This window comes from Egretta garzetta, unplaced genomic scaffold (genome assembly GCF_000687185.1).
Source record: "Egretta garzetta isolate BGI_Z169 unplaced genomic scaffold, ASM68718v1 scaffold185, whole genome shotgun sequence".
Taxonomy (NCBI): domain Eukaryota; kingdom Metazoa; phylum Chordata; class Aves; order Pelecaniformes; family Ardeidae; genus Egretta; species Egretta garzetta.
In genome coordinates this window covers 991071-1003194 of record NW_009259595.1, presented here as the reverse complement: position 1 = coordinate 1003194, position 12124 = coordinate 991071, and the positions used below count along the sequence as shown (strand labels likewise).

The window sequence follows — 12124 nt, the reverse complement described above, 5'->3', positions numbered from 1 at the left end:
CGTAACTGCAACTCACATATTATGCATACTAGAATTTATCATGGGTGTTTCTGACTGACCATAATTTTAAAATTAAGAAACTGCGAAGGCACGTATGTCCAGATATGCATTAGTGAAGTGTCTTAGCTGGATGCTTCTGGGACCAACACCACCAGTGAAGGGGTTTGGACACAGCAAACTGCTCGGTGAGCCCACGGCATCACTTTCCGAAATGCAGCCTCAGCAAGGACATCACGGAGCCTTGCTCCATCTGTGCCCAGAGCCTCTGTCAATGCCATCTGCACCAACAGCTGTCCCCATGACACTGTGGTGGGCGAGAGCATCTTAACGTTGGCCTAATGCCTCTGGTTCCCATGTAATGGTTGTGCACTAGTGTGGTCCACTGCACCCAGGTACTTCACACAACTGAAGGCTGATAAGTGTTAAGTTTCCACAGCTATGTTTCTGTGAATCTCATTTGTAAAATAAAATTTAAACAGTGATTCTTACCTTAGCTTGTCTAAAATATCCAACAGCTGAAGCCCTGGGAGAACAAAAAAAAGAGAGATATTGGCATTATGACTGACTTGGCACCGATCCCGTATGATCTTTTTATAATGTTATGCTCATAAACACTTTTTGCAGAGAGAAAAAGTGAAAATATCTTCAGATTGATCTGTCAAAGTGGGTAGGATCATCGGGTAAATGAAGAGACCTACGGTACACCACATGTCTGCAGCTGTGTGAACCACTGCAGCACCCCCCTGGAGTTACTGAGGGACACAGGCACTTCTGGGGCACAAGTGACCTCATTCCGAATTAGACATCTAAAATCAGTTGGATGAACGGTGCAGTCAAATGCCCCTTGCTCTCCAGAGAAAAGGATGTGTGCATTACGTGAGGTGCATCCCAACAATGGTACCTAGGACCCCGGAATTCTAGCAGTTGGAAAGTATTTCTGAATCACAGGGCAGCTTCTGTGGCTCAACTGAGCAGACACAGGGCAAAGAAACCTTATTGACTCTTACGAGGAGTTGTTACGTATGGAAATGTTGCTACATAAGATGGCTGGTTATAGAAATGTATTGAAGAAGCTCAAGTGATACAGCGCTGCTGGGATTCCAGAAAAGATGAAAGCTATGGGAAAGAGGCAAAGTTAAAAAAATCTGGTTACAGAAAGATTGTTGAAAAGAATAGAGACAAAAAAAAATAAAAAAAAAAGGAGCCTGCCTTTTATATTTGCAGTTTTGCTCCCCAGCTCTCTTTAGTCACCTTATGGATACATCTGAAAATAAAGCGGCTTGGCAACTGATTTTCTCCAGAGAAAGTTAGGTGCAACAAACACCCTTACCTATGAACTCGTTTCTGATTTGCGTCCTTGTTCTTAGCTCTTCTTTCCCCAGTATGATGGCATTGATAGCACTCAGCAGTGTCACCATGTATGGCACGTTATCTGTGTTGGAGAGCTCGTTCATTATGACGCTGAACCGATACTGCTGGTTCTTCACACTCTGTCAGTAACACAAGTGGTATTTCTGTTCAGACAGTTCAGAAATGTCTGCCACTTTGGTGCAGACTCTCAGATGGAATTAGCACCTTAAAAACTCTCAGTTATTCCACTGTGCACAAGACAGGAAGATACAGGTAAAAGCAGAGCGGGGTCTGGTTGGCAGAGAAAGTCAGTGAAACTCCTCTTGGATCCCTTTATGCTTTCCGATAACTGATGCACCTACCTGAGCTTGTGGCCACTGAAACCCATGGGTTTTGCTAATCTGGTTGTGCTTTTCCTGCTAGAAAGGACCTTATGGTTGGCAGTCATCTGTCCAGACAAGTCATAGAGCAGCACCGTGGACTTATGCTGACCAGGCAAAATTTCCTACAGTTTTCATCATATCATTCCCTGTCTCTCTTACCAAAATGTTGCAAAATGACCTTCATTCCCATCCCTTTTCTGTGGCACCAGGATCTACCTGCATGGATCAGACCAGAGCTATACCCTCCTGCTGCAGCCCAACACTTGCCTTGTAATGGTCCAGGGCATCCAAAGCCAAAGCGTGGCCATCTGATGAGTAAATGCACAGTGCAGCCAGGAGCTCAAATACTTGCTTTTTGACCATGACATTAGTTGTATCAAGTGCTGGAGGAAAAACAAAACAAAAAAGAATTTATAATGACATTAATGTTCTGAATCTCAGTGCTTATGACCAGAGGCAGAAAAAAGACTGAAGGAGTAGAGCCAGTGGGTGAAACATGGGAAGAGATATAACCCCATGTATAGATATCCCATCCTGACAGCATTATGTGATAGTAACTTCTAGTGGGAACAGTAAATGCTACAGGTACCCTATTGGCATTTCGGTACTGCTTATAGTTGTTCATCCCTTCCATGCACCAGTGGCATGCTGCAACAGCAGCCAAGATCTCAGCACTCACAGTCACACATTTTATTTCCCATTTTCACATATGGGTATTTTCTAGAACAGCAGATGAACCATTTTCCTCAATTAATGAGTCTTATTTTTAGTGCAGAGACACCCATTATGCATATCAAGTAGGCCAATTGTTCTAACCAGGCCCCATGTATTCCCTTTTTTCCATTACTCTTTCTCTGTGAGCCCTGGGAGCTGGGATGGAGTGAATTAGACCATCTTATTTTTCCTTTATTAGTGCACAAAGAAGCTCGATGGCTGAAAAGCCCAGGGTACCCCCCATTTTTCACAGCACAAAAATGCCAGCTCTATATTTCACCCTGGTTAAGAATCACAGAATCACTTTGGTTGGAAAAGACCTTTGAGATCATCGAGTCCAACTTTTAACCTAACCCTGCCATCCCACCACTAAACCATGTCCCTAAGCACCTCATCTATCCTTCTTTTAAATACCTCCAGGGATGAGGACTCTACCACCCCCCTGGGCAGCCCATTCCAGAGCCTGACAGCCCTTTCGGTGAAGAATTTTTTCCTAATGTCTAGAAAACACATGGTGGAGAGGAAGGAAGAGGACTTCAAAGCTGAAGAGGGGAGGAAGCTAGCTTTCAGACTAACTGTATTTTAAAGAGCTATTAATAAGGGTTTCTGGGCAAAGCTGCGATCTCAGCTCTGTGAAGCAGCACAGAAGTTATCCTCCCAGAGCCACCACCATTAAGTGCTGTACAGTAAGTTCTAGGAGATGCCCTGATGAGTTTCATACCTAATGATGAGCCAAGTGAATGGCAGGAGAAAATAAATGGTATTACCTACCGCCTTCTAGAAAGAACAGGCTGGGCAGCGCAAGGAACAGGCTCTCTTGAGTCTAAACCATGCCACCTTCCCTCCTCTTTACAGGCTGCAAGTCTCCAAGCTCTTCCCATTCCTCTCCTTCTACCCTTGAGACTACAAAGACTTTAGGTCTCTAGGTCTCTTGCTTTCTCCCACCAAGACTAAAAAGCAAATGTCTGCTGACAACTGAAGGGTTGAGGACTTCTCACACCTGTGTACAGCTAAGGCTGAGCTTACCCCTGGCTTCTCAGTGAACTATGAAGATATTTGTGTGGAAATGAGCCCATCTAAATAGCACTGAGTGGCAAAGGCAATGCCATTTCCAAGCAGTAATATTTTAAAGAAGAAAACACTCTCTTTCCTTAATTAGTTGTGATCAACAACTTGCAAGAAGCCTGGTGTGAGGCAGGAGGATAAGCAACAGAAAAATCATGTGTGTGTCCCCCAATGCTGCATGTGATGGGTAAAGCAATAAGATGTCTTCTCACCTTGGAAGAGTTTTCTGACGTAGCCCTCATTGCTTACAATGTATTCGATGCCTTTGTGGGAGTTCATGACCGCTCGCACACAGTTAATGCAGGTGAGCTGAAGCAAGGCATCAGAAATCCTGGCCACTCCTCGCCCAGACAGCCTGTCCAGAGCCTCCAGGAGGAGGTCCAGCCCACACAGCTCCAGGAACTGGACCATCCAGGCATCATCGCTGTTCTCCAGCCGCTTCTTCAGCCCAGAGTAGTTCACCACTGATGGCATTTGCAGGAGACGGATGCACAGCTCCGGCTCTGCATTTTCCAGGTTGGCCTCTGACTGGTCTGTTTCCTGGGGTCCAAGTTTCTCCTTCAGGGCAGCCCACTTCTTGTGGGCACCTTCCTTTTTGATTGACATTGTGAACAGTTTGTCCTGAAAGAAAAAGAAAAGACAAAGTGAGAAGTTTGTCTGGACTGACCAACAACCCTCTGGCAGCTCTGGTTTTCCTCCTAGCAGTCAGGATGTAAAGCTTAACTGCAGCAGGTCCCTGCTCCTAGGTCAGCTCTCCAGCACGCAGGACACACACTGGAACCAGTCCTCTCCTGAAAAAACTCAATATATCCCCTCCTTAACCACACGCATTATATTCAGGCCCTGAAAACTCTGTAGAGAGACTCTTAGCACATCTAAGCCAGCAAATACAGCTTTAAAAGTAGCCAATTTACACCGGTCAATAGCCACTACCTATTTTCATGCAGCGAAAGGATAAGGTTGGAAGCGGCATTATCAGCTCCAAACTCCTTATGCCCATTAAACCACTTCAAAATCTCACTGTTCTGGAGAGGCTGTGCAGTTTCTAAGCATTTGTAATGGGATGGAGAAGTAATTTTGAGCATATCCTGCTCATAAGAGCATCCGATTACCCTGTTATTTTTTGCTTTTGTTTCTTTTGACTGCTGCGGAGGTTAGTTTTATAGCACTCACTTAATCTCTTCCTGTCTGCTGTAATGTGGTGCTTGTGCGTGACAACGTGAGAGCCCCACAGGTTGCAAGCGGAGGGACAGCAGCGGGAGGCTATGAACACAGCAGGGCGTCTTTTCGGAGGTGGGGAGCATCTCTTCAAGGCCCATCTCCCTGGAGGACATGGCATGTCTCAGCCACGCTGTTAGCAGCAAGGAGGGCGAGGAGCTGATTCAGCGCAGAGAAATAGCAAAGCTAAGTCTCATTAACCCTTGGTGCCAAATTTTATGTTTGAGGCAGGATCCTTATTTTTCAGATTCACAGTGATTAAGTTATACAGTGCAAGTTCTTTTCAAAGCTGAATGCAATAGCTTTAAAGCTGACCTGCTCCCAGAGAGGACAGTTTGTCCCACAGAAGGGGGATAAACGGCTGGACCCAAAGTGAGCCACTAACGCTACCTCCCCTCCCCGCCACGTGACCAGGACCTCTGCTTTCCTGGGCTGGGGAGCCCACACCGGGCTCAAAATAACCTGGGGAGCAGCTGGCACCCAAAACCCAGCACTTGGGGGATTACAGAAGAACATAACTTTCCATTACCACCTCCAGCTCAAGGGTTCCTAGCCCTGCGGCGCATAGGGAAAAGCTTGAAAAAATCTAAACTGAAATATCTCTGAAAGGTTTTATTTGCCAGAAAGCAAAGATAAAGGATGGACCATTTACAACGCTTGGAAATAATCTCATTATTTTAAAGCCTGCTTTGTGATTTTTCCCAGGGACTGCACTGCTGTGAAAGGTCCTGGCTGCTTCACCACAGCAGAGACACATGGCTTCTGGTTTACCCCTTGAGAAATACACAGCCCAAAAGTTTGCTTACTAATTTGCGGTAGGCATTTAGGGCGTGATATTATAGGCCTAAACATGCCTCTTGGGAAGATGGGAAGTGTGGTGGGGTGGGATATTCGAGAGAGCTCAAGCAATTCCCCTGGAGCAGGGCGATGGTGGGACTCTGGCAGGGGCACTCAGCTGACAACTCAGGGCATCAAAGGCTGTACTGAGTAAGGGTCAGGGGGTGGTGGAATTAGGGGCATACAGTCACAGAAAATCCTTTTAGAGAGCTCTGGTGAATCCCTCTTGCAGAGTTTCCCTTTGCTTCAAAGGGTAAAGAACTGGCCAAGTGCCCAGTTGTTCACTGTTCTGTTATCTGCAAAAATGATGATCATGATCGAAACACATGAAGTTGCGAATATACTATCCAAGAACACACTGTACAGCTGAAAAGTAATACAAAGGACCACGGAAAAAACCCCCAAACCCAAACAAACCCTCCTGCCACGGTACTGGCTTGAGTTTCTCAGACTTGTCATCACTGCCTGCAGCCGGAGCACTTACTCACTCCTGGAAAAATTCTTGTTGGAGTTCGTCACCCCCAGTCTCTCCTCTGCACTCAAGCCCAGGAATTTGGGTTAGGCTCCATGCAAAGGAGAGAAATCCTCCTTCCCCAGAGGGCGAGAAGCGAAAGTGCCCTGCCCAGGGTCACAGCCCTGGCCATGAGGCAGCGTCCTACACCTCTCACCACAGTGAATTTGCAGTCACGGGGCTGGAGAGATGCTCGTAAGGAGCTGTGGTCAAATCCTGCCCTGTGCTGTGATTGAGCCCAGTAGTCCTCTTCCAGTGCCTCTGGGTGAAGATCTGCAGTGTGGGGAGGTGCTGAGGACCATCCGCGTGGGGTGGAGCACAGCTCATCCTGCCCAGCCCTGTTCTTTGGTGGCTCCCCCAAAGACCCAAGATCCCTCAGCCTCCAAGCTGACCTGGGTAACTCAGAATCCACTGGCCCGGATTTTTTACTTCTGGGCAGGGGATGGACAGAAACCCAAGGGCTGGCAGCGGGGAGCCAAGATGAGCCCTAGCTCACCGGGTGGGACTCATCCCTCCTCTTGGCTCTGCTGTGACCCAGCCTCTTTCCTCTCTGCAAAATGAAAGCGTGCACAGAGCAGAGAATCTGGCTTTGGGCCCCGTGTGTGCAGGGAAGAGCCTTGTGGTCCCGCCAGGTGAGAAAGCCTGCAGGAGCGGCCACCGGAGGAGGACAGTCCTCCCAGCTCATGCCCCGGCTCTGCCCTGCCCGGAGCTGTGCCGGGAATGGTGCCGTTCAGCCGAGGGGCTGCAGAAGTGGCCGCTGGCCGCAAGCTCCCCCTCTCGCAGAATGCCTTCTTTTTATACTCAGCAAATCACTTTTGGTTTTTGCATATGACAAAACGTTTCTTATCGAACCAGATAACGAAGCGGGCTGGCTTTTTGCTCCCAGTTGTACAAACACTTCATTATATATCATATCAGCTACAGAAAGTCAGAGAGATTGTGATAGCATTATTGACCTCAGGCTTAGCTGATTTGTGAAAATTAAGCTCAACCAGTGCAACAGGAGGCAGGAAATACCGACAGAGCGTCCTGTTTACCAGGGGATTTGTTCTGAATTATCCTTTCCTCCCCACCTGCTCCACACAGATGTGAAGACATGAGAAACAAACCCAGGCAGGTACCTCTTCAGACAGTACCGGCTTGTGTTTTTATGCACTAAGCTGTACAAATTGGATTGATTAAATACGCTTTCCCACAGAGAGTGCCATCTTTTTATGGGGAAGAAAAAAAGATAGCTAATGTACCTAAATTGTACAAAGGGAATAAAGTAAATAGGAGTTATACCATATAAATGGAAAGGAAATAAATATGGAGGAGACCGCAGTACGATTCTGCAGATGGTGTGATAAATTTGTTTACAAACACAGGTATGAGTGATGTATTATGAATGCAACATCTTCCCATATTTTCCATGAAGCAGAGTGTTGCAAAGCCATGCAGGTACATCCTTAAAGGGCTGGTAGCTTCACCTTTTCTCTCTGACCACAGGAGCTTATTAGCAGGTAAATGATCTCAGCAGGGTGAGACAGATAAGAGATTAAAATGGTAGGCATCTATCTGGCTGCCTCAGAGGCCACTTAGACTAGGCTGGCTGATGAGGAAAGGGAAGTCCCCTGACAAAAAGAGACAAGGCTCTAGACTTAAAAGGCTGAATACATTTTGCCTTCTGCCAGCAGAAGGGCACAGGGAGCTTTGCTTTCTTCTGCCCAGGCCACAGAGGAGAATGCGCTGGTGGAAGCAATGTCCCCGACCTCTGTGCCCAACCGTGCTTGCAGCACCCAGGGTCTGCCCTCCCCAGGTGCTCAGCATCGGTGCTGGGTGCTGCTCCCTAGGGCACATCCTGATGGTGCCTCTGTGCTTCCCGCTGTGGGGACACCCACAGCACTCGCTGTGATAAATGCAACCCTCTTCTCGTCTTGCTTCTCAGCCTCAGAGGTTGGTTAGGCCTGATGGGGAATGACAATTAAAGAAGCATCGATGTAAAAATACCCTTCACTTGAAGAGATTCCCTTGGGAAACATAAAGGCATCATAAAGGCTCGTCCTCTTGCACCTGGACACAGCAACACTGCGGTTCACGGTGTGAACTTTTTGGATCGTTGGGTTTGCAAAGCTGTGATGTTCCCTGCATCCATCCAACCCAGTTCATAAAATTTCCTCCTCCTTTGTTTTTGAATCAGGTGCTTCCCAGATTCAGTTTTCTGTGCCCCTCTGTCCTTCAAGTCAGCTCCTAGGGAGACGACATCTGTGGGAGATAAATCAGGGCACGTCAACGCGTTCTCCATCCTGTGAAGCTGTGGAGAACAGAGCTGCACAGCACAGCTTTCAGTCTAAATTATTACATGCCTCCAGGATGACATGGATCACAGTAAGGACCTGGGAGGACATGTAAAAAGAGATTTCTCAGGGCAGCTAAGTATAATTGAGTGAAAAAAAAAAGGGAGAAAAATTACAGGCCAAAACCATTCTGATCTTCTGGGAGCAGACCTGCTGCCCAGGCTGCAGGGGTGGGGGGCATAAGGGGGAACAGCAGCTCCTTGCTGCCCTCTGAAGAAGTCTGGTCCCGGGTGCTGCCCTCGCAGGCCCCTGCAAGGCTGCTGGGGCACACCACCGGCCCCTAAGAAAAGGTCTTTTTTTGCTGCTCAGCCCCTCCTCCCTTCCCTGCCCGTTCCTGGCACTCAGGAGCCCGTTCTGCCTGGCTGACTGCTAATGATAGGTTTTGCTTCTGGGTAGTGCCAGTTTTCACTCTGCCGCTGGGAATATGCCGAGCCTTTGTATTTTGCAACATGTCAGACTACTCAGTCACTAAAAAGAAACAACATCCTGGCTTTGTGCTTTCCAAAACCTCTTCAAGAAGCGTGATGAGTTTGTTCCTCCTCTCCTCTTGCTTTCATTTGTACTTTTGTGTTTTTCCATGCAGGATCCAAGCAGCTCGTGCACATACGTGCTAATGAAATCATCCTCCCACATGCCGCAAGAAGTCGGGGGGGACACCACAAATTTCCATTTTTGAAACCAACCTGACCCCTTGGTGTGGGCCTGTTAGCGTTGATAGGAACCAGCAGCGTTCGTAGTCTCCCAGGGGAGCTGACAGTGAGGGTATGGTGGGACGTTGAGGTGTGCAAACAAAAGGCATGGTTTGCCCAACAGACCCTGCCTCAGCACGCGAACCAACCGCTGCTCCATCCTTTTTCTGCCATAGCCGGTAGCTTCAGCCACCTTCAGACCTAGGTATTCTTGATCCTCAGCTGTATCAGAGGCAAGGATGAGTGATTTATGCTTAAAAAATTAAAAGGCTTTGGAATGAGTGCCCGGTCTTGCTCCGCATTACTGAAGTTCATGAAGCCTCCAGCACACTATGCTTTGCTTTGGCACAGCCCACGCGTGAGGCGAAGAGGAGCTCTCACAAAGCAGCCCAGGTCGGCTGCGTCCTCAGAGGCGCTGCGTCGTTACAGGGAGCGTTTTGTCCTTAGCAAACGAGGGAGCACGGACACGCAGCCGGGCAGGAGCTGTGCCATCCACGTGCTGGCTGGTGGCAGCACGGGGCTGGCAACGGCGTCTTCTGGCAGCAAACTCCCAGAAAAGGACTTCAGTGCATAGAGAAAAAGGACCGTGGCCGTGCTGGTATACGTGTATGTGCAGTTTGCCAGTATAGCTTACTCTTTTACAAAGAAAGGAAAAAGACATTGTCCTGATTCAGTCCCATCCACCGCTATTAGGATGCTGTGTGCCAGCACGGCTTCTCTCTGCTGGGCAAATATAAGCTACGATATCGTCTGATGTCTTGCCCAAGTGGTAAACGTCCCCATTCAGTATGCACTGGCAGTGGCGGGGTTACACCAGGATTAACTACACCAGTAAAAATAATCACCGGTGCCTTCTTCCTCGCCAGTAAATAAGCAAGTAAATAAATCATCAGGCTGCTACAAGGTACCACATACAAATCAAGCTCAAGTGAGATGCTCAAGGATGTTTACGTTAGGATCTTCAGCGGCATCTAAAGCCTTATTTATATTTAAAGGTTGCACCAGCTGAGCTTTAAATGGGTTTGAAACCACCCTTCATTACAACAGTAACACTGTCTGAGATGCTCAATAACCAATTTACCTCAACCCGGTAAGCCAGGTTTAAATCAGGTTGGTGCAGCTGTCAGACCTTCGCTTCAGAAACGGCCACTGCCACCGGGGAGACATGGCCAGAAGGAAGGCGCCAGCCTTCCCTATCTGAGTGCCAAGTCAATTTAAAAAGCTTTCCACAGTGGGTATGAGCCCTGCGGCATCCTCGCCTGCTACCGCTGGCCTTCGGAGGCCCAGCGGATTTCGGGCTGGAGGGATGCCAGGTGGTAGCCAGCACTCGCCCCATGCAGGGGGTGCCGGCTCCCAGCTGCACTGCAGCAAACAGGGCTGCAAACGCTTCCTCCCCGCTGCCCTCAGCAGACCCACGGGAGCCAGCGAGGCATCCTGACCCCAGCCGGAAAGGAATGGGACTCTGGTCCAGATCCCATGAAAATCCTGATGGAGTGTAAGGCGGGTCTGGAGGCTCCCCCTGCTCCCTGCTCCAGCACCCGCATGCTCCAGCATCCACCCTGCAGCAGCGATTCCAGCATCGTTTGGCATTTTGGGATGCAATTTATTATTATGACTTGGGGGTCACGTGAGAAGCAGAAACTGTTACCCAGCAACATGGACAGTGCGGCGGTAACTTTCTAAGACTCTCCCTGTTCCTGCTCAATGGGAAGGTGTCACACGAACATATTATGAGAGCCAAAAACCCTTTATTGCTTTTTTGTTTGTTTTTAAGCACCTCCACAGGATGCCACAAGGACAAAGAAAATGGACAGAGGAGAGAATTCCTACCTCAGAGCTGAAGCCAAATTATTCTCTTGCACGAAGGATCCTTCTCACCGGCTCCCCTGCCAGCTCATTTTCTCCTTCTCTGCCAAGCAACCTTCCGTCAATAAAGTCTAAATCCCTGAATGAACGCGTCTGCAAATCGCACGCTCTAAGAACATTCAACAGGATGTCTGTGTCTAATAGTATGTAAATGCCAGTTTTCAGAAAGGTGCAAGCAAGTGACTTTTCTGTAGCCTCCAGGAAAGGCATTTGCATGTCATTTGTCACCCCTCTGCATTCACTCGGTGCTGACCGCTGGCACGGGGTGACTCAGAGCAAGGAAATGATCAAAGCAGGGAAATGATCTGGCAAAGGAAAGGGAAAAAAAAAAAAAAAACAGGAAAAAAAGAGGAAGAAGGATGGCTGGGGCAGGTGGGATGGAGAGTGTGGGGGTGGCAGGCAGTGGGGACAGCCCCTTGCACCTTGCATCAGCCACGTGGGGTTTTCTGGCTTTGTGGCACCGGGGCTTTAAAGACTGCAAGATCTCAGAAGTCTTTGAAATGCTGGGAGGGCCAGGACAGCTTAAAATAGGGAGGATGCCCAACCCAAGGCAACTCACCCTGGGATTAAGAGCTAGGACGGGAGAGGCACAGCAAAGGCTGGAGGCTCCAGCAGCGACCCCCTGGGCATGTGCTTGATGGTGCGAATCCTGCCCTCACCAAGGCACCCCTAAGGTCCTGCTGAGCTTCGGTCCAGCCTGGCTTGTACGGGCTGAGCAGGCTTTCAACAGAAAACATCTCTGCGCCTTTCTGGTCGAGATTTCACATGGAAACTAGTTTGCGAGCCACAGCTGTAAAATGCATCCATTCAGCCTCTCAGGAGGTGTTGACTGAAAGCCAGATATTATTAAATTGTGAATATTTCAACACGGCCCATTGTAGCAGAGACCTCCTGCCTGGCTCAGGGAAGCAGTTAAGACTTCAAATACTGTTTTTTTCTTACTCTGTGAAGCCTCTACCCTGAATTGAACCCCCTCGCTCAAAAGTTGGAGCTCCCAGCAAGAGTTTTCCTGCCTTGGTGGGGAAACTCAACCCTTGTGTACACGAGCACAGCTCCACCAATATTAAAAAACCACTGATCTCTCTGCCCTTCGGTCCAAATTCAGTGAGCCTTTAAGAGATGAACTTGCTCGCATGCTTTCTAATTAAGGCAGTT

At 48.5% G+C, this 12124-nt stretch overlaps 1 protein-coding gene across 1 annotated transcript; it reads right to left on the bottom strand.

The window, feature by feature from the left end:
* Positions 1-485: 485 nt before the first annotated feature.
* INF2 (inverted formin 2) lies at positions 486-11112 on the bottom strand. Its single transcript, XM_009638119.2, has 5 exons — positions 10934-11112; positions 3725-4133; positions 2001-2116; positions 1331-1490; positions 486-523 (listed from the first exon to the last, which is right to left on the bottom strand). Exons 2-5 carry the CDS (start codon positions 4116-4118, stop codon positions 486-488), a joined length of 708 nt encoding a protein of 235 aa, XP_009636414.1. The 5' UTR covers positions 4119-4133; positions 10934-11112.
* Positions 11113-12124: the final 1012 nt, after the last annotated feature.

Bases quoted from the DNA above. Each gene is read 5' to 3' on its own strand.
- INF2 (XM_009638119.2), bottom strand. From the start codon at position 4,118: ATGTCAATCAAAAAGGAAGGTGCCCACAAGAAGTGGGCTGCCCTGAAG. The intron at 2,117-3,724 runs GTGAGAAGACAT...TTTTTCCTCCAG, and splicing joins CGTCAGAAAACTCTTCCAAG to CACTTGATACAACTAATGTC. The intron at 1,491-2,000 runs GCAAGTGTTGGG...TGTTACTGACAG, and splicing joins ATGCCCTGGACCATTACAAG to AGTGTGAAGAACCAGCAGTA.